The 23,552-nt window shown below is 40.1% G+C and overlaps 1 protein-coding gene across 1 annotated transcript in view; it reads right to left on the minus strand.

Annotated features, from left to right (window-relative positions):
* LOC128698657 (zwei Ig domain protein zig-8-like) overlaps positions 1–23,035 on the minus strand; it is a 33,933-nt gene extending 10,898 nt beyond the window's left edge. The window contains exons 1-4 of the mRNA XM_053790995.2: positions 22,974–23,035; positions 21,547–21,704; positions 19,067–19,215; positions 7,698–7,775 (exon numbers count right to left, since the gene is read on the minus strand). Coding sequence (XP_053646970.2) covers positions 7,698–7,775; positions 19,067–19,215; positions 21,547–21,704; positions 22,974–23,035 — 447 coding nt within the window. The remainder of the gene's footprint in view (positions 1–7,697; positions 7,776–19,066; positions 19,216–21,546; positions 21,705–22,973) is intronic.
* Between the last annotated feature and the right edge of the window lie 517 nt (positions 23,036–23,552).

Below are 23,552 nucleotides of genomic sequence, written 5' to 3' on the forward strand. Positions count from 1 at the left end.
TATATATATATATATATATATATATATATATATATATATATATATATATATATATATATATATATATATATATATATATATATATATATCGTGCCGAATATGTAAAACTGGTCAATTAGCAAAAACTCATTTAAAATTAAGTCCTTTCTGAAATTTTCTTTTATACGTTTAAAGATATTTTTTTTTCATTAATGTTAATGTAAAAATTTTTAATTTTGCACCAAAAGAATCTTACAAAACTTACCTAACCTTATTATAACAAGAGCAATTTATTTTAGCCTAACCCAACTAAATATATTTTAAATACGTTTACAATAATTTAGTACAAAACAAACACAATCAAATATATTTTTTTCGTTAGGTTCAGAATGATTTTGGCGAAATTATTGCATACACAAATTTTCACTTGTCCTATATGGCAAGATGAACGTTGCTATTTAAGCCAAGATCGCAAGTTCTACCTATTCGGTACGACATATATATATATTTTTTTTTATTATTTTTTTATTATCACACCGGCCGATTCCCACCAAGGCAGGGTGGCCCGAAAAAGAAAACTTTCACCATCATTCACTCCATCACTGTCTTGCCAGAAGGGTGCTTTACACTACAGTTTTTAAACTGCAACATTAACACCCCTCCTTCAGAGTGCAGGCACTGTACTTCCCATCTCCAGGACTCAAGTCCGGCCTGCCGGTTTCCCTGAATCCCTTCATAAATGTTACTTTGCTCACACTCCAACAGCACGTCAAGTATTAAAAACCATTTGTCTCCATTCACTCCTATCAAACACGCTCACGCATGCCTGCTGGAAGTCCAAGCCCCTCGCACACAAAACCTCCTTTACCCCCTCCCTCCAACCCTTCCTAGGCCGACCCCTACCCCGCCTTCCTTCCACTACAGACTGATACACTCTTGAAGTCATTCTGTTTCGCTCCATTCTCTCTACATGTCCGAACCACCTCAACAACCCTTCCTCAGCCCTCTGGACAACAGTTTTGGTAATCCCGCACCTCCTCCTAACTTCCAAACTACGAATTCTCTGCATTATATTCACACCACACATTGCCCTCAGACATGACATCTCCACTGCCTCCAGCCTTCTCCTCGCTGCAACATTCATCACCCACGCTTCACACCCATATAAGAGCGTTGGTAAAACTATACTCTCATACATTCCCCTCTTTGCCTCCAAGGACAAAGTTCTTTGTCTCCACAGACTCCTAAGTGCACCACTCACTCTTTTTCCCTCATCAATTCTATGATTCACCTCATCTTTCATAGACCCATCCGCTGACACGTCCACTCCCAAATATCTGAATACGTTCACCTCCTCCATACTCTCTCCCTCCAATCTGATATTCAATCTTTCATCACCTAATCTTTTTGTTATCCTCATAACCTTACTCTTTCCTGTATTCACCTTTAATTTTCTTCTTTTGCACACCCTACCAAATTCATCCACCAATCTCTGCAACTTCTCTTCAGAATCTCCCAAGAGCACAGTGTCATCAGCAAAGAGCAGCTGTGACAACTCCCACTTTGTGTGTGATTCTTTATCTTTTAACTCCACGCCTCTTGCCAAGACCCTCGCATTTACTTCTCTTACAACCCCATCTATAAATATATTAAACAACCACGGTGACATCACACATCCTTGTCTAAGGCCTACTTTTACTGGGAAAAAATTCCCCTCTTTCCTACATACTCTAACTTGAGCCTCACTATCCTCGTAAAAACTCTTCACTGCTTTCAGTAACCTACCTCCTACACCATACACTTGCAACATCTGCCACATTGCCCCCCTATCCACCCTGTCATACGCCTTTTCCAAATCCATAAATGCCACAAAGACCTCTTTAGCCTTATCTAAATACTGTTCACTTATATGTTTCACTGTAAACACCTGGTCCACACACCCCCTACCTTTCCTAAAGCCTCCTTGTTCATCTGCTATCCTATTCTCCGTCTTACTCTTAATTCTTTCAATTATAACTCTACCATACACTTTACCAGGTACACTCAACAGACTTATCCCCCTATAATTTTTGCACTCTCTTTTATCCCCTTTGCCTTTATACAAAGGAACTATGCATGCTCTCTGCCAATCCCTAGGTACCTTACCCTCTTCCATACATTTATTAAATAATTGCACCAACCACTCCAAAACTATATCCCCACCTGCTTTTAACATTTCTATCTTTATCCCATCAATCCCGGCTGCCTTACCCCCTTTCATTTTACCTACTGCCTCACGAACTTCCCCCACACTCACAACTGACTCTTCCTCACTCCTACAAGATGTTATTCCTCCTTGCCCTATACACGAAATCACAGCTTCCCTATCTTCATCAACATTTAACAATTCCTCAAAATATTCCTTCCATCTTCCCAATACCTCTAACTCTCCATTTAATAACTCTCCTCTCCTATTTTTAACTGACAAATCCATTTGTTCTCTAGGCTTTCTTAACTTGTTAATCTCACTCCAAAACTTTTTCTTATTTTCAACAAAATTTGTTGATAACATCTCACCCACTCTCTCATTTGCTCTCTTTTTACATTGCTTCACCACTCTCTTAACTTCTCTCTTTTTCTCCATATACTCTTCCCTCCTTGCATCACTTCTACTTTGTAAAAACTTCTCATATGCTAACTTTTTCTCCCTTACTACTCTCTTTACATCATCATTCCACCAATCGCTCCTCTTCCCTCCTGCACCCACTTTCCTGTAACCACAAACTTCTGCTGAACACTCTAACACTACATTTTTAAACCTACCCCATACCTCTTCGACCCCATTGCCTATGCTCTCATTAGCCCATCTATCCTCCAATAGCTGTTTATATCTTACCCTAACTGCCTCCTCTTTTAGTTTATAAACCTTTACCTCTCTCTTCCCTGATGCTTCTATTCTCCTTGTATCCCATCTACCTTTTACTCTCAGTGTAGCTACAACTAGAAAGTGATCTGATATATCTGTGGCCCCTCTATAAACATGTACATCCTGAAGTCTACTCAACAGTCTTTTATCTACCAATACATAATCCAACAAACTACTGTCATTTCGCCCTACATCATATCGTGTATACTTATTTATCCTCTTTTTCTTAAAATATGTATTACCTATAACTAAACCCCTTTCTATACAAAGTTCAATCAAAGGGCTCCCATTATCATTTACACCTGGCACCCCAAACTTACCTACCACACCCTCTCTAAAAGTTTCTCCTACTTTAGCATTCAAGTCCCCTACCACAATTACTCTCTCACTTGGTTCAAAGGCTCCTATACATTCACTTAACATCTCCCAAAATCTCTCTCTCTCCTCTGCATTCCTCTCTTCTCCAGGTGCATACACGCTTATTATGACCCACTTCTCGCATCCAACCTTTACTTTAATCCACATAATTCTTGAATTTACACATTCATATTCTCTTTTCTCCTTCCATAACTGATCATTTAACATTACTGCTACCCCTTCCTTTGCTCTAACTCTCTCAGATACTCCAGATTTAATCCCATTTATTTCCCCCCACTGAAACTCTCCTACCCCCTTCAGCTTTGTTTCGCTTAGGGCCAGGACATCCAACTTCTTTTCATTCATAACATCAGCAATCATCTGTTTCTTGTCATCCGCACTACATCCACGCACATTTAAGCAACCCAGTTTTATAAAGTTTTTCTTCTTCTCTTTTTTAGTAATTGTATACAGGAGAAGGGGTTACTAGCCCATTGCTCCCGGCATTTTAGTCGCCTCATACGACACGCATGGCTTACGGAGGAAAGATTCTTTTCCACTTCCCCATGGACAATAGAAGAAATAAAAAGAACAAGAGCTATTTAGAAAAAGGAGAAAAACCTAGATGTATGTATATATATATATATGCATGTGCGTGTCTATGAAGTGTGACCAAAGTGTAAGTAGGAGTAGCAAGATATCCCTGTTATCTTAGCGTGTTTATGAGACAGAAAAAGAAAGAGAAACAGATATATATAGATATATATAGATATATATATATATATATATGTATAGATATATATATATAGATATATATATATATATAGATATATATATATATATATATATATTAGTTTACCATTGTTTGTATCGTCTCATAATATATACCAGCTACTGATGACTTCGTGATGATAATTTTTTTGGCTGATAAAAAAAAAAAAATGCCCCTGATTATTATCTATACGAGTTTTCTGTCGATTTATGGTTAGTTTATCCCTGAACAATGAGGATCTTGAGTATATTTTGTTCACTGATGATTGTTCATCATAATGGAATCAGCGTTATTACTCCTGGAGAATATATTCAAATTGGAACTAAACTGAACAATTGTAGATAACAGTGAATCATCAGTGGAACTATATTTATCAATCCTGGAACTAAAGTCATTAAGCTGGAGCCCAAAGGAACAATTCTGGAATACAGTGAACCAGGAGTGGAACTATATTTATCAACCCTGGAACAAAATTGAACAGTAATGGAACTAAATTTACAATATGGAACAAAACTGTTCAGTCCATGAAAAAAGTAACCTTAAACTTTATATATATTGGAATGCATTTAAAAAATATATATATTCTTCGAATTTTTAGATATTTTCTTCATGTTTTTCAGCGTCCTGACACTATAATTCAATAAGGGAAGAGCAGCTCCAGTTCCTTGGATCGAGAACCCTTTTCCAACAACAAGACACCAATGGAATTTTTTTTAAATGTTTCTGTATATTTTCTTTCTATTACAAAAATGATTTTGACGATATTTCCCGATTTCCATGAAAATAAATTTATAAGAAATGCGAAATACCCTCGTTAGTGTTTTCCAGTGAGACGACTTGACTCAAGTAAGGTGTGTGTGTGTGTGTGTACTCACGTAGTTGTGGTTGCAGGGGTCGATTCACAGCTCCTGGCCCGCCTCTTCACTGGCCGCTGCTCGATCACTCTTCTCGCTCCGTGAGTTTTATCATACCTCTTCTTAAAGCTATGTGTGTGTGTGTGTGGGGGGGGGTTATGGGGGTTTAAACGCTATCGACTACACAAGGGTCATTAAGGCTGCACAGTAAGGTCTTTACCACGAGTCAAGAATACTTTAGTTAAGCAAGACGTAATATGGCATCTTCAGCCCGAAACGCTTCGCCTACACAGCGGGCTTCTTCAGTCGTATAGAGTAAACAGGAGAAGCAGTGATAGAGACAACTTAACCAGTCCATCACAGCGTCATGGGTGAAGCACTGATTGCACCATCTTCACGCATCTGTTGCCTTCTCTATAATCGACTGAAGCCTACTGTGTAGGCGAAACGTTTCAGTATAGAGATACCCCTAACTTAGACGACTTTAATCCCTGAAGACAAGAGATTAAAACAAACTCAGTAAGTATACACTGAGCTATACACCTCAGTGTGCATGCTTTGTGTATCTCTCTCTCTCTCTCACTCTCTCTCTCTCTCTCTCTGTATATATATATATATATATATATATATATATATATATATATATATATATATATATAGAGAGAGAGAGAGAGAGAGAGAGAGAGAGATCTGGATAGATCTGTCATTTCAGCAGAGCCTTCAACATAGGAGGGATGTGGGTGGCCTTACTGTTATGTACAAGGCCAATATTGTCAAAATACCACACTTGGATCCACTTCGAGGACAGCGTGAAACAAGCTTTTATGCCACAAGACGGGCAGAAAGCAGCAACTTCACTCTGGCTGTACCCTTCTCCAGAACATCACTCCATCTGAGATCATACATACCCAGGATGACTCGAGTATGGAACACATTCGTACAGCATAATGATGTCAACGAGATAAAGTCAGTTGATCAAATGAAAATGCTGGCCCACAGATGGCTCCAACTTCATCCTGTTCCCTACTTGTATGTCTCATAACAATAAAAATGCTTTCAAATGAGCTGATGTAGGTAACAGCTCTTAGCTTGCTAATAAAGTTAGGAATCCTTAACCTGTAAATAGCTTGTCAATAAAGCTAGGGATCCTTAACCTTGTCAAACCCTGTGTAAAAAAAAAAAAAAAAAAAAGAGTCAACCCTCAGCTACAAGCCTACATAAAATATATGTTAAATATAATAGTTATATCTGTGGTCATTAAAATTACCTGATATAATAGTTAGTGCTATGATATTTTTGCCAAATATAATAGTTATCCATATGGTTATTAATATTACCCAATATAATAGTTACACCATCTAGTGTTATTAACAGCACAGACTTGGGATTCGTATAGGTTATCTGTGAAAGGTGATAATTATATTCATCTCTCTTTCTTCCTTGTTTTCTCTGTCCCTCTCTTTCTCTCTTAGAAACTCCTTATTTAAGTGAGTCGAGAGAACAAAATAGTCTTGCAGTTTTTCCAAGTTTAATTACTTTCTCTGAGGAAGCTACATTACGAAGGCAGATTTGTCAGGGTGTGAAAGCATTGTCTCCCTTCCCTTTGTTGCTATCATCTTCATTCTTTATCTCTCTCTTTCATCATGCCCCTCTACCTTTCTTCTGTGCATTCTCATATTCTCCCTGCACTCATTTCATCTCTTTGTCTCTCCCTTCCCCCCTCTATCTATCCTATTCTTCCCTTAACATCTCTCCTTTTCGTTAGTTATGTTTAAAGTCTATCTACTACACGAGGCTCATTTAGACTGCATATCACTCGTTCACCACCAAGAATACTCTAATACCAGAAATACAGAATAAAGTTCTCACTGCATATACACCGACACATACAATTCTCTGAGGAAATATATCCTTGAAATAGGTATTCTTCTTGATTCGCCGGTACTCTCCCGGCCTGGGCCTTTTCCAAGTGGTGGCCCGGCCTTGGCTCCCTGTTTCGGGAGTATCTCAGACTAATGTCTGCCATGGGAGGAGGTACAAGTACCTCCTCATCGTCGGGACCAACTGTCCCTAGGCCTAGCCACATTCCCCGCCCTCTTCTTCTCGTTGATTCGCCGGTATTCTCCCGGCCCGAGCCTTTTCCAAGTGGTGGCCCGGCCTTGGCTCCCTGTCTATAGAGTGTCTGAGACCTAAGTCTCCCATGGGAGGAGGTACAAGTACCCCCTCATAAACCATACCACGGGCGGGATTGAACCAGTGGTATGGTTTGTTTACAATCGTGTCATTACGATTTCGTGAGTCATGTTACCCCCTCATCTTTGGGACCAACTGTCCCCAGGCCTAGCCACATTCTCCGCCCTCACAGGGCTCGTAGGGAGAAGCTAGGAATTTCTGGTCTGCCATCCCCTCCCCAAAGGGAATGGCAGTCTTGTGAGCTACAAGCTCTGGCTCTGGCACCTACCCTGCCCTAGAAAGGCTGGGCATGGTGTCGATCAAATAGGTATCAAACCTTGGTAAAATTTGTTCAGTATGTCTTCCAAATTCACCATTATTATTATTATGTAATTATTATTAATTGTATTATTATTCTTGTTGTTTTTCTTGATTTTAATTATTATTATTAATTAATTTTTATTACTCTTGCTGTTAATATTATGGAAAAACGCTAAACCCGTAGTCATCACACAGCACTTTTGCAAGTAAATGTAATCATCTCTAATTAGCAGAAAGGGCAAAGCCAGGCGCCTCCCACACCTTTCCTGAAGGGACGATCTTAATTTAGGACAGGTGAAGTTACTAGAGGTGGGAAGTAGGTACTTGTTTCACGTACCTGGAACCTATCGTCGGCAGAATAGGTGTGGTGGCCAGCTGTCAGGATGTGCAGGTCCCGCCGTCTTAACCACGTCACCTGTGCGGACGCAATAAAAAAATACCTAAGTTACTAGTAATTTAAATAATATTATTAAATATATTAGTTATCCAATTAAAAGAAATGTTAATAATAAACATAATAGTTACCCAATAATAAAATAAATAAATAATAGCAGTCACCCAAATAATAGGAATGTCAATATAATAGTTACACCTAAACGAATAACTGCGAAATACAATAACTACACTAAATGAATACAATGTTAAATTTGAGTTATACTAAATATAATAACTGTAAATATAATAGTTACACCAATATATGTATTATCAAATATAAGTTATCCCAATGGTAATATATATATATATATATATATATATATATATATATATATATATATATATATATATATATATATATATATATATATATATATATATATGTCGTGCCGAATATGCAAAACTGGTCCTTTCTGAAATTTTCTCTTATACGTTTAAAGATATATTTTTTTCATTAATGTTAATGTAAAAATTTTTAATTTTGTACCAAAAGAATCTTAGAAAACTTACCTAACCTTATTATAACAAGAGCAATTTATTTTAGCTTAACCCAACTAAATATATTTTAGATTTGTTTATAATAATTTAATACTAAACAAACACAGTGAATTATATTTTTTTTCGTTAGGTTCAGAATGATTTTGGCGAAATTATTGCATACACAAATTTTCGCTTGTCCTATATGGCAAGATGAACGTTGCTATTTAAGCCAAGATCGCAAGTTCTGCCTATTCGGCACGACATATATATATATATATATATATATATATATATATATATATATATATATATATATATATATATATATATATATATATATATATATATATATATATATACGCATAAATATACGTATGTACAATAACAACACTGTGACTAGCCGGGGGATCGAACCCGTGTTGTTTTAACCCGACTCATGGTGAGCGAAAGTTCACGACTCTCTAACCCACTGGACCATACAGTCCTACAAGAATAACGCACCCAGCAGAGCTAAGTGTTGTACTGTGATGCGAGGACATAAGATATTGTGGGTGCCTCAGAGCTAATTTCATTCCATTCCCCGTTTGGTGTACCAGCCTCCACAAGCAGTATATATATAGTACTATGATCTTTGTAGGACTGTATGGTCCAGTGGGTTAGAGCGTCGCGAATTTTCGCTCACCATGCGGCGGGCTAAAACAATACGGGTTCGATCCCCCGGCTAGTCGCAGTGTTGTTATTGATTAAATACGACTCGTTCGTGGTTACAATACTATATATACTGCTTGTGGAGGCTAGTATACCAAATGGGGAGTAGAATAAAATTAGCTGTAAGGGACACACACCATCGTATGTCCTCGGATCACAGTACAACACGTAGCTCTGCTGGGTGCCTGATCTTTGTAGGACTGTACGGTCCAGTGGGTAAGAGCGTCGTGAATTTTCACTCACCATGAGGCAGGCTAAAACAACACGGGTTCGATCCCCCAGCTAGTCACAGAGTTGTTATCGAACATATATATACATTAGTAGCAGTAGCAGCAGTAATATTAGTAGTAACAGTAGCAGTCCATAAAATATTTTTTCAGACCTTATAACTGTAGGTCATCACTTTGATACTCAACCCTTGGTGGAGTGACCCCGAAAATTATAGTTCATAACCCCTCATTTCGATGAATTATCTGGCAGAATATCTCAATTATAGTTCCAGGAACTAGCACGAGTTAGAAGTAAATACAGCTCCTTATATTATCATGAGAATAACAGAGAAAATGAGAGAGAGAGAGACAGAGACAGACAGACAATATATAAACTCCTGCAGTCTCCATTATGCTGTATTAATATTAATTTTTTTTAAGACTTTTTTTAAACCAGAATTGCTGCATGTTATGGCGTTGTTTGTGAGTGCAAGAAGGACTTTTATTAAAAAAATAGGAGTGCTGTTGTTTCTTTTTAAATATAGATTAAATGCGTATGTATGTATATATATATATATATATATATATATATATATATATATATATATATATATATATATATATATATATATATATGTCGTGCCGAATAGGCAGAACTTGCGATCTTGGCTTAAATAGCAACGCTCATCTTGCCATATAGGACAAGTGAAAATTTGTGTATGCAATAATTTCGCCAAAATCATTCTGAACCTAACGAAAAAAATATATTTCATTGTGTTTGTTTAGTATTTAATTATTGTAAACAAATCTAAAATATATTTAGTTGGGTTAGGCTAAAATAAATTGTTCTTGTTATAATAAGGTTAGGTAAGTTTTCTAAGTTCCTTTTGGTGCAAAATTATAAATTTTTACATCAACATTAATGAAACAAATATATCTTTAAATGTATAAGAGAAAATTTTAGAAATTACTTAATTTTAAATGAGTTCTTGCTAATTGGCCAGTTTTACATATTCGGCACGACATATATATATATATATATATATATATATATATATATATATATATATATATATATATTCACTTCAAGAAGAATACTCTCGCCAGAATATACATAAAAACAAAGTCTTAGGTGTTATTAGAAAGTGTAATACTGATGTAAGTGTTTTGGTACGCTGTTCCTTACTAATGATTTATTGAAAAGCAATTTAGGATGTTTGGTGGGTGGTGGTGCAGCCTTGTCCAATATCTGCAGTCATGGCTTCTCAAGGTTGTATTGGTTTAGTCGGCTGTAGTATTGTATGTATGTATGTACGTATATGTGTATGTGTATGTATTATGATATGAGTGTAAACACATGAAGGCGATCAGATTTTATTTCCTATTTTGCACTCTGGTATTTTTTCATATATACAATATATATATATATATATATATATATATATATATATATATATATATATATATATATATATATATATATATATATATATATATATATATGTATATATATATGTATATATATATATGCAAGACAAGCCACTAGAGATGGAAATCGTCAGGTCAAGTACTTTCACACGTCTCCCTACGTCATCAGGAGCTTTATGTATACATACACACACCCACACACACACACATACACACACACACACACACACACACACACACACACACACACACACACACACATACACACACACATACACACACACAGACACACACACACACATATATATATATATATATATATATATATATATATATATATATATATATATATATATATATATATATATATATATATATATATATATATATATATACAGCGCCAGGAGAAAATGCGATTGATTTAAGTTTGATCCGAGAAAGGGGAACTGGAGCCCAAAACTGCCCTGGATCAAGAGCCCTTCAGTGGCATCAAAGCAAGTAAAAGAAAATAATTCTTGAGATACCAACGGTGAATCTTCTTTTTTTAAATCAAATGGTTTTTTCTCCCTCCTAAATAATTTCTAAATTACTTTGAAAGTTATCAAATTACTAGTTTCCGATAATTTCTGGGAAAGATAATCCATTTACCGTTTGTGCGTGTGTGTTCTTACGTATTTGTGGTTGCAGGGGTCGAGTCACAGCTCCGCCTCTTCGCTGGTCGCTACTAGGTTCACTCTCTCCTTACTCCATGAGCTTCATCGTACCTTATTTTAAAGCTATGTATGGATCCTGCCTCCACTACATAACACTCTAGATTGTTCCACTTCCTGGCAACTCTATGGCTGAAGAAATACTTCCTAACACCCCTTGTGATTTATCTCAGTGCTTGTGTTTACCTGTTTTGTGTACGTGTGTATATGGTTTTGTGCTCCGTTGTGTTAAGAAAGATTGCATCAGCAGGATTCGAACCCACTACAGGGAAACTGGCAAGGTTCCTAAGTGACGCTCTTCACCACTCAGCCACAAATACCTCAAAAGCTGGGCACCCTGGTTTACAAACCATGTTTCTTCCCAGCCCGGGCACACCAGTGACCTCAAGCATGGTTTCAACATGGCTTGTAAAGCAGGGTGCCCAGCTTTTGAGGTTTTTGTGGCCGAGTGGTGAAGAGCGTCACTAGGGAATCTTGCCAGTTTTCCTGTAGAGGGTTCGAATCCTCGTGACGGCGATCTTTCTCTGAATATACCCGCTCGTTTCTGCATGGTGCTGCATGGTGCTGCATGGTGCTGGGCGAATCCCAGAAGAAATTAAACCTTTCTTTTTTGGAGCCTCACTATGTGCTTTGAAGAAGAGGGATGGGGGAATCAGACCCATTGCAGTTGGAAACACTCTCCGCCGTCTCGTTGCCAAAGCAGCAGTGAGAAACATTCGCCTAGAAGCTGCCACTTTACTCCAGCCACACCAACTGGGCTTTGGGGTCTCTCAAGGCAGTGAAGCTGCAGCTCATGCGGCAAGGGCCTACATCAGGGACCTACCAGAAGACAAGGCCATAGTCAAACTTGATTTTAGAAATGCCTTTAATATGGTGAGGAGAGATGCTGTTTTGCCAGCTGTTCGGGTTCGGTTCCCCAGTCTCTTTCCCTTCATTTCAGCCGGCTACAGCAAACCCTCAATTCTTTTGTTTGGAGAACATGAAATTCAATCATCAGAGGGTGTTCAGCAGGGTGACCCACTTGCTCCACTTCTCTTCTGCTTGGCAGTAAGAGAACTAACTTCCAGCCTACGCAGTGAGCTCAATATCTGGTACCTGGATGACGGCACTCTGGCAGGTACTGAAGAGTCCCTCGTGGGGGACCTACAACTGGTGAAAACACAGGGAGAAGACTTGGGACTCATCCTCAATCCCTCTAAGTGTGAAATCATCACAGCGAACCAGGAAATAATCAATGCTGTTCGAAGAATCCTCCCGGAAATCTCAACTACAACTCCGTCCAACAGTACCCTCTTGGGGGCACCGCTGGGTCACCAGGCCATCGATACTGTCCTCAGGGACAAATTGAATGACCTTATGAGAATGGAGGAGAGAATAAGCGATCTTGATGCCCATGATGCTCTGTATCTCCTCACAAGGTGTCTTACTATGCCAAGACTCACTTACTTCTTGAGGTGTGCACCCTCTTTTGACAACCCAACACTTGATGAATATGATGCACACCTGAGATCAACTTTTAAGAAGGCACTGAACCTGTCACTAGAGGATGAGCAATGGGATCAGGCAACCCTCCCAGTGCGACTGGGAGGTATAGGGGTGCGTAAAGCAACGCATGTTGCTTTACCTGCTTTTCTGTCTTCGTGTTTGGCTTCCAGTGCATTAGTCAAGAAGATAGTGCCCGAACGCTTGAGAGACTTGGTAGGAGCTCAAGACCCCAGGTTTACTGAAGCAGCAATTCGGTGGGACACCCTTACAGACTCCTCCAGTAGACCAGCTCCTCCCAAACAGCACAAACAGTCCCACTGGGACAAACCGATCATGGAAAAAATCGCCAACACAATGCTCTCCAATGCTTCAGGAAAGAACAAAGCTCGTCTCCTGGCAGTGAAGGCACCACACTCAGGAGATTTCCTGTTAGCTGTTCCCAATTCCTCCCTGGGCACCCGTCTCGACCCACAGGCCATTCGGATTGGTGTTGCTCTTCGCCTAGCCGCCCCCATCCTCACCGAACATAGGTGTATTTGCGGCAGGGCGACAGCTGATCAATTCGGACTCCATGGTCTCGTGTGCCACACAGCAGAAGGGAAGTATGCCAGACATGAGGAGATCAATGACATAATAAAGAGAAGCCTCGCCACAGCCCGTTGCCCAGCTCAACGGGAACCCCAAGTACAGAGGTCTGATGGAAGTCAAAAGCGTCCTGATGGAGCCACTATGCTACCCTGGAAGGATGGAAAGCAGATTGCCTGGGACTACACCTGTGCTGCCACATTGGCAGACACCTACTTGCCATACTCTGTAGTGGAAGGGGGTGGAGCTGCCAGCCACAGGGAGACCCAGAAGATCCGAAAATATGAAGACCTTCCCCCTTGCTATAACTTCATTCCAATAGGGTCGGAGACCCTTGGAGCATGGGGCAAGTGTGCTCTAAAGTTCCTCAAAGAGCTGGGTGAAAAGCTCATCATAGAAACCAAGGACCACAGGGCGACCAGCTTCCTCTTTCAGAGACTCAGTGTTGCGATCCAGAGAGGAAATGCCTGCAGCATTCTGGGCACGCGGCCCACCGCAGGGGAGCTGGACGAAGTATTCGAGATGTAGCTCTGAGTTACCTATGTTGTTTTACTTTGTATCATATTTTTGTGAATGTTTTGTCAATGTATTTTGTCTTTAAATAAAATATATATACATAATATAGGGGGTGGTAGGAGAAAATTCTCAAACAGCTTCAGGGAGAATCTTGAGTTTTCCCAGAAGCAAGTTTATTCTTTTCTCTGAGGATGAGGGTCCCCATAACAGTTCTAGAGGTGGTACCTCCCTATATTTTATATATATATATATATATATATATATATATATATATATATATATATATATATATATATATATATATATATATATAGGCACCAGATTATTAATTATGTCCAAACTTTGCACATATTTTGCTAAACCTGTGAAATTCTTTTAGAGGTATTCTGCTCTTTAATTACGTGATATTTCATGTTTATAATATTCGGAGCTAGATCCTGCCCTCACTGTCTGCAATGGAGATACATCATGGTATATAGTCTGTAATTATACCTTGCGGTATGTCTGGTCTCTTGGTCTGCCTGTGAAGAGGGTATATATCATTTATGTTGCTTGCCACCACATATTCCCCGGGGTTGTGAAACGCGTTCACAACCCGAGAGAAGTTTAGGTTGTGTCTGATAATGGTTTGGGATCGGTCGAAAAGTTGTGGGTTTTCTCTTCAGTTTGTGAGTTAGTTGAGAACTGTTACAACTATTCCTGAAGTGACATTGTGAGTTAATTGTATTGTTCCAGTCACGGTGTTGTGGGTCAGTTGTGATTTATTGTAGACGTGATACTATGGGTTAGTTGTGAATTGTTCCACAACGGTATTGTGGGTTAGTTTTGAACTGTTCCAACCACGGTATTGTGGGTTAGTTTTGAACTGTTCCAACCACGGTATTGTGGGTTAGCTGTGAAATATTCCGACGACTATACAGCGAGTTAGTTATGAATTGTTACACCCACGGTAATGAGCAATTATTAATTAATCCAACCACGGTAATTGTGGGTTAGATGTGAATTATTCCAGCCACGATATGAGCCATTCGTGAGAGGTTCCAACCACGGTACTATGGATTAGTTATAAACCGTTCCAACCACGGTTTCACGATTTTCTTTTTACCTATTTAGAACCCTTCTGCTCTCTTATCGATCCATAAATTTATCATTAATGTCGAGACTTAGCGTCTCTCGCTGCAGCTGCAGCCGCGACTCCGGGAGGGAGACGAGCAGTCTATTTAGCGCGGCTCGGTACATTTATTAGAGCCTTTTTCAACCTTTCCACCTGTCGATTCCGAGGCACAGTGAAAAAAATATATAGAGAGAGGCGAAGTGCGTTCGTGGGCGTCATGTATCACGCTAGGGATGGGTTGCTGGTCGCTAAGCGCCGCCCTTTCGAGATGAAAGCGTAGCTACACACGGCTGTTAGCTCAGTGGAATGCTTTCTTGGGCGTCTCTGGGTAGAGAAACATTGTCTTTTGGTCTCCTGTGAGTCTCCTGGGTATAAAAACGTGGTTCCTTGATCTCCTGGGAGTCTACTGGGTATAGAAACATGGTTTCGTGATCTCCTGGGAGTCTACTGGGTATAGAAACATGGTTTCGTGATCTCCTGGGAGTCTACTGGGTATAGAAACATGGTTTCGTGATCTCCTGGGAGTCTACTGGGTATAGAAACAAGGTTTCGTGATCTCCTGGGAGTCTACTGGGTATAGAAACTAGGTTTTTTGGTCTCCTAGGAAGCTACTGGGTATAGAAACATAGCCACTTGGTCTCCTGGAAAGCTAATGAGGCTAGAACCATGGTATTCTGGTATTCTCAGCGGCTTCTGGGAGCTAGAAACCTGGTCTTCTGGTATTCTTAGCGGCTCCTGGTGGCTAGAAACCTGGTCTTCTGGTACTCTTATTGGCTCCTGGGGGCTAGAAACCTGGTCTTCTGGTATTCTTACCAGCTCCTGGGGGCTAGAAACCTGGTCTTCTGGTATTCTTACCAGCTCCTGGGGGCTAGAAACCTGGTCTTCTGGTATTCTTACCAGCTCCTGGGGGCTAGAAACCTGGTCTTCTGGTATTCTTACCAGCTCCTGGGGGCTAGAAAACTGGTCTTCTGGTATTCTTACCAGCTCCTGGGGGCTAGAAACCTGGTCTTCTGGTATTCTTACCAGCTCCTGGGGGCTAGAAACCTGGTCTTCTGGTATTCTTACCAGCTCCTGGGGGCTAGAAACCTGGTCTTCTGGTATTCTTACCAGCTCCTGGGGGCTAGAAACCTGGTCTTCTGGTATTCTTACCAGCTCCTGGGGCTAGAAACCTGGTCTTCTGGTATTCTTACCAGCTCCTGGGGGCTAGAAACCTGGTCTTCTGGTATTCTTACCAGCTCCTGGGGGCTAGAAACCTGGTCTTCTGGTATTCTTACCAGCTCCTGGGGGCTAGAAACCTGGTCTTCTGGTATTCTTACCAGCTCCTGGGGGCTAGAAACCTGGTCTTCTGGTATTCTTACCAGCTCCTGGGGGCTAGAAACCTGGTCTTCTGGTATTCTTACCAGCTCCTGGGGGCTAGAAACCTGGTCTTCTGGTATTCTTACCAGCTCCTGGGGGCTAGAAAACTGGTGACCGTCAGGACTTTTGGGCAATGCGTTTAAAAGGAAGGAAGAGAATATCCAGCTTGAAAAGAAGGAAGAGAATATCCAGCTTGAAAAGAAGGAAGAGAATATCCAGCTTGAAAAGAAGGAAGAGAATATCCAACTTAAAAAGAAGGAAGAGAATATCCAGCTTAAAAAGAAGGAAGAGAATATCCAGCTTAAAAAGAAGGAAGAGAATATCCAGCTTAAAAAGAAGGAAGAGAATATCCAGCTTAAAAAGAAGGCAGAGAATATCCAGCTTAAAAAGAAGGAAGAGAATATCCAGCTTAAAAAGAAGGAAGAGAATATCCAGCTTAAAAAGAAGGAAGAGAATATCCAGCTTAAAAAGAAGGAAGAGAATATCCAGCTTAAAAAGAAGGAAGAGAATATCCAGCTTAAAAAGAAGGCAGAGAATATCCAGCTTAAAAAGAAGGAAGAGAATATCCAGCTTAAAAAGAAGAAAGAAAATATCCAGCTTAAAAAGAAGACAGAGAATATCCAGCTTAAAAAGAAGACAGAGAATATCCAGCTTAAAAAGAAGACAGAGAATATCCAGCTTAAAAAGAAGGAAGAGAATATCCAGCTTAAAAAGAAGACAGAGAATATCCAGCTTAAAAAGAAGGAAGAGAATATCCAGCTTAAAAAGAAGGCAGAGAATATCCAGCTTAAAAAGAAGACAGAGAATATCCAGCTTAAAAAGAAGACAGAGAATATCCAGCTTAAAAAGAAGACAGAGAATATCCAGCTTAAAAAGAAGGAAGAGAATATCCAGCTTAAAAAGAAGGAAGAGAATATCCAGCTTAAAAAGAAGGCAGAGAATATCCAGCTTAAAAAGAAGGCAGAGAATATCCAGCTTAAAAAGAAGGCAGAGAATATCCAGCTTAAAAGCTGCGAAAGAACTTGGTAAGAAAAACCAAGAAAATATATGATAATATCTAATAACAGTTGAAAAATAACTATAAAGTCATAAAAATTCTCTTAAAATAGGCAATAATACTTAAAATACCTAAAAGCCACTTAAGAGCCCCAAAAATCAGGTAAAATAAGTAGAAACCCACTTAAAACCCACTTAAAATTGCTAGAAATCACTTACAACTAACTAGGAATATTTTAAAATAAGTAAAAACCGCTCAAAATATTCTTAGGGAAAAAACCACTAATAGCGAGAAGCCCCTAAAACAGTTAAAACCCGCTTTAAAATATTGAGAAAGCTACTGTCTCTCTCTGTCTCTCTATCTGTCTCTCTTTGTCTCTCTCTCTGTCTCTCTCTCTGTCTCTCTCTCTGTCTCTCTCTCTGTCTCTCTCTCTGTCTCTCTCTCTGTCTCTCTCTCTGTCTCTCCCTGTCTCTCTCTCTGTCTCTCTCTCTCTCTCTCTGTCTCTCTCTCTCTCTCTCTCTCTCTCTGTCTCTCTCTCTGTCTCTCTCTCTCTCTCTCTGTCTCTCTCTCTGTCTCTCTCTGTCTCTCTCTGTCTCTCTCTGTCTCTCTCTCTGTCTCTGTCTCTCTGTCTCTCTGTCTCTCTCTCTCTCTGTCTCTCTCTCTGTCTCTCTCTCTGTCTCTGTCTCTCTGTCTCTCTGTCTCTCTGTCTCTCTCTCTCTCTCTCTCTCTCTCTCTCTCTCTCTCTCTCTCTCTCTCTCTCTCTCTCTCTCTCTCTCTCTGTGTGCTCTCTTCTCTCTCTCTGTCTCTCTCTCTCTTGTCTCTGTCTGTCTCTCTGTCTCTGTCTCTCTCTCTGTCTCTCTCTCTGTCTCTCTCTCTGTCTCTCTCTCTGTCTCTCTCTGTCTCTCTCTGTCTCTCTCTCTGTCTCTCTCTCTGTCTCTCTCTCTGTCTCTCTCTCTGTCTCTCTCTCTGTCTCTCTCTCTGTCTCTCTCTCTCTCTGTCTCTCTGTCTCTCTCTCTCTCTGTCTGTCTCTGTCTCTCTCTCTCTCTCTCTCTCTCTCTCTCTCTCTCTCTCTCTGTTTGTCTCTGTCTCTCTCTCTGTCTGTCTGTCTGTCTGTCTCTCTCTCTCTCTCTCTCTCTCTCTCTCTCTGTCTTTGTCTCTGTCTCTGTCTCTGTCTCTGTCTCTGTCTCTCTGTCTGTCTCTCTCTCTCTCTCTCTCTCTCTCTCTCTCTCAGCATCCTATCTCCCCAACATTTTCTCTCCCCAACACATCCCCTCCACCCCTCCAATATTATCTCCCTCCATGCTCCACTAACTCCATGGACAACCTCCCCTCCCCTCTCGCCCCCCCCAAGTCTCCTCTACTCCCCCCTCTATAAAATTCACCCCTCCCCTAGAAAAAAACCTTGTCTATATAAACCTTAACATTATAGCCTTGGGGAGGGGGAAGGTGAGGGGAGGGTGAGAGGGAGGGTTAGGGGGAAGGGAAGGGGGTAAGGGGTGATCCTCCCCCTACCTAAGATGGTCCCTCAGATAACCTTAATAACCTCTACACTATTCTTCTTCTTATTAATAATAATAATAATAATAATAATAATAATAATAATAATAATAATAATAATAACTATAATCTCATTCTCCGGGCACTGGACGGCCCCTACGGACTTAGCGCCCGATGGTGACTCACAGCACGATCGTTGAGATGGTAGACGAGACAAGGCAGTGTTGCTGTGTCACCCTCTTCCACCGTCACCGTCTCCTCTGCTCTCCCAAACTCCGGGGCCTTGCCCCGTCTCCCGTCTGCTACGCCCACGCCCACGCCCACGCCCACGCCACCTGATTGGTTCAAAAGAGAAAGAAACCTGTCTGTGATTGGCTCTTCGGATTGGGGAGTGCATTCCTGTACTTAGCTAATCGTGATGATCTGAAAGAGAACTGGATTATTTTGCCTCCTCAAGGGGACTAAGTCCCCTGATCAGTTAAGCTGTGGTGTGTGTTTGCCCTGCTGGCACCAATAGCCTGACTGATCAGGCAAACAATCAATAGATTACTGGGACAGTATCAACACATTAATATATTCTAATTAAAATGTAATTTAAAAAAATATATTATTAATATTACAAAATATTATTATAAGTTACATAACATAATATATATATATATATATATATATATATATATATATATATATATATATATATATATATATATATATATATATATATATATATATATATATATATATATATATATATATATATATATATATATATATATTATGTGGGGTTCGAACACGTGGATAGGGTAAAGTAATACTCACGTAGGCTGGTAGTACGTATAATTACGGATAATGTGTGAAGCGCCCTAACAGCCGTGAACCTGCCTCCTTGCTCACTCTCGTATAACTGACCGCCCACAGTACCCATATGTGAGGGGGTCTTTGAAATACTGCTGTGGTCAGCGACAATATGAATACAGACAGTGACTCAGGCAGAGACGGTTGGTAGTGAGTCATCTACTTGTACACTGGTTACTGGTAACTGGTTACTACTACTGAGAGAGTCATCCACTCCACCGAGTTTGTTCATTCCTCCAGTAAGAAAGAACCGATCCCTTGTGTTCTGGTGATTCGATTCCTGCTCCAGGAAGATCTTATTCTGACTGTGAAGCCACCAGCACCCATCAGTGACTTTGTCATGAACCAAGAATTACTGTATCGAACAGCCGAGTTGGGTACTCCTAGCAGAAGAGTATACCAGTTAGTAATTCCAGAGTCACTAGTGAATGTAGCCTTACAACTAGTTCACGATGTACCAGGTGTTGCACACCCTGGTATGGATCGTTCAGTAAAACAAGCCAGATTGAAATACTTTTGGCCTCGTATGGCAACTGATATTTCTGAGTATGTTAAGAAATGTAGTGTCTGCATGCAACATAAAGGTAATGCTAATGGTCCTAATCCAATCCAAGTATATCCAACCACTAGCGAACCGTGGGAAAGAGTTGCGCTAGATTTGTTAACTAATTTCCAATGTTCCCTCCAAGGCAACAAACATCTGTGTGTTATGGTAGACCATTTCACCAGATATTGTGAGTTAGTTCCTATTGCAGATAAGACTGCCGAGACAGTAGCTAAGGCGTTTAAAGAACGCATTATCTGCAGGCATACCACCCCTAAGTCCCTAGTAATAGATAATGGAGGTGAATTATGTAATGAGATTCTTGAAAATTTGTGTACCTTGTACAAGATCTCTAAATCCACCATTGTTCCTCATCATCCCACCGCTGCCACCATTTATCATGTGGGGTTCGAACACGTGGATAGGGTAAAGTAATACTCACGTAGGCTGGTAGTACGTATAATTACGGATAATGTGTGAAGCGCCCTAACAGCCGTGAACCTGCCTCCTTGCTCACTCTCGTATAACTGACCGCCCACAGTACCCATATGTGAGGGGGTCTTTGAAATACTGCTGTGGTCAGCGACAATATGAATACAGACAGTGACTCAGGCAGAGACGGTTGGTAGTGAGTCATCTACTGGTACACTGGTTACTGGTAACTGGTTACTACTACTGATATATATATATATATATATATATATATATATATATATATATATATATATATATATATATATATATATATATATATATATATATAGTGAATGTGTGGATGTCAAGGTATGGTAGAGTGAATGTTCCCACAGGGTCCTTTGCCAGACCATATATATATTCGTCTACACAGTCTACTTGTAAGACTGGGCAGCTTGGTGACTTTTCTGACCTCATCTCTGCATTGACAGTTGCAGTGACTATAGTCACTGACAGTTGTACAGACTGTAGTCATTGACAGTTGTACAGACTGTAGTCACTGACAGTTGTACAGACTGTAGTCACTGACAGTTGTACAGACTGTAGTCACTGACAGTTGTACAGACTGTAGTCACTGACAGTTGTACAGACTGTAGTCACTGACAGTTGTACAGACTGTAGTCACTGACAGTTGTACAGACTGTAGTCACTGACAGTTGTACAGACTGTAGTCACTGACAGTTGTACAGACTGTAGTCACTGACAGTTGTACAGACTGTAGTCACTGACAGCTATACCGTGGTAATGGTTGTAAGGAGGTTTGTACTAGCACGTGTGTCTCCAGGTCACTTACCCAACCTTGCATCGCGTGGCAGTTTCCTCCGATATGTCTCTTCAGCAGAATCCTTCCCATTCCATATATTCTTATCTCCAGCCACCTCCACAACCTTCCTAGCTCCCCGTCTCCTTCTGCGTGAACGGCACCATTTTCCGTTCACAGCAGACACTCTCCTGCATGACGATCACCCAAGAACGTCAATTCTCTGATTCACTTTCTCCAAGGAACAGATTTCAACGAGGTAATGTAGTTTAAGTATTATTAATTGCATATTTTCGTATGTATGCAGGCAAGGTTTTCCCTGACTGTCTCGCTACTGCTGCTTCCTTCCACTTAAAAATCACCACAAATATTAACTTTACCCTCTCCCTCTTCCATGCTTTTTCTCTATGACTTTCACTGCCTGTGTCTGAAAAATAATTATCTATTTCTGACAAGGCACCTGACATTACACCCATACACCCACTCTGACGATCCCCATACACTTACACTGACTACACACTGTTCCACACTACACTGACACACTTGTGTTACGGTCAGGTAGCCTTTCGTTTATTTCTTTCGTGTCCCTGACTAGCTGACAGATGACCACGTGTAGAGACAATAAAAGGGACGCTCTTGGCCTAATGACGTCTGCATAGGACGCTGGTCGTTAAGGAAGGAAGCCTTCTAACCTCACACTAGCGGAATAGTGAATATACAAAAGCTTATTGAGAAGAATGTAATGAGACTGACCCAAGGGTAGCCTCTTGTGGTTTGTTTCTCTGTGGGGAAAGAGGCTGAAGAGAGGGAGAGAGGGAGAGAAAGAGAGGGAGGGGGAGAAAGAGAGGGAGGGGGAGAAAGAGAGGGAGGGGGAGAAAGAGAGGGGGGGATAAATGGTCTTAGTAAAGCTTCAATCAGGGTCGTAATTTCCTAAAGTAACATGCTTGGCCGCGGCTTGACAGCTGCTGATGGTGCTGTGTGTGTGTGTGTGTGTGTGTGTGTGTGTGTGTGTGTGTGTGTGTGTGTGTGTGTGTGTGTGTGTGTGTGTGTGTGTGTGTGTGTGTGTGTGTGTGTGTGTGTGTGTGTGTGTGTGTGTGTGTGTGTGTGTATGTGTAGTAGTAGTAGTAGTAGTAATATTAGAAGTTACTAGTTCCCATAGGCACTTGTCAGCAAACACTTGGCATGTTTTATACATTTGTGTATATATGTGTGATATACACATACACTAAGAGATATATACCTCTCAACATATATATACTCTGAAATGTATATAATCCTCATTATCCATGCATAACAAAAAGTGTATGGTTATGAGCGTATATACATTGAAAAGTGTATATTTCTCAAAATTATATATTCAAATCGTAATCAATGCCTGCCAATGAATAAACAAAAAGATGGACGGGGGAATCGAATCGTGTCCCTGGTGGTAGCAGTTCCAGTGTCAGACCTGCTCTCACCAAGCCCATAAATGCTTAGTGTATATTCTCCTAGTTGTGAATACCTTCCAAGGTATATACATTATCGGACTATGTTAATCCCTGTTTTATCGGGATTAAAGTAAATAATATATATATATATATATATATATATATATATATATATATATATATATATATATATATATATATACATGTATATATATATATATATATATATATATATATATATATATATATATATATATATATATATATATATATATATATATATATATATATATATATATATATGTATGTATATACACTGTTGTATACAGGCTCCAGTATAAGTAACAAAACTGGGTGTCGCTGTTTAGCGGCTGGAGAGACTTACATCTCCCAAGGGTGGCAGTACCGTCCTGAAATTGCCCTGAAGAAAAATAAGGAAATTGAAGCCGTGTTCAGATGTAACCTCAGAAGACACGTCAGGGGAAGTTACGAGTGTTATTACTGCTTCTGTGCTTACAAACGCAAATTCAAAGGCTGGTCGACGGGAGAGAGAGAGAGAGAGAGAGAGAGAGAGAGAGAGAGAGAGAGAGAGAGAGAGAGAGAGAGAGA

The sequence above is a fragment of the Cherax quadricarinatus genome, chromosome 88 (assembly GCF_038502225.1).
Source record: "Cherax quadricarinatus isolate ZL_2023a chromosome 88, ASM3850222v1, whole genome shotgun sequence".
Classification (NCBI taxonomy): domain Eukaryota; kingdom Metazoa; phylum Arthropoda; class Malacostraca; order Decapoda; family Parastacidae; genus Cherax; species Cherax quadricarinatus.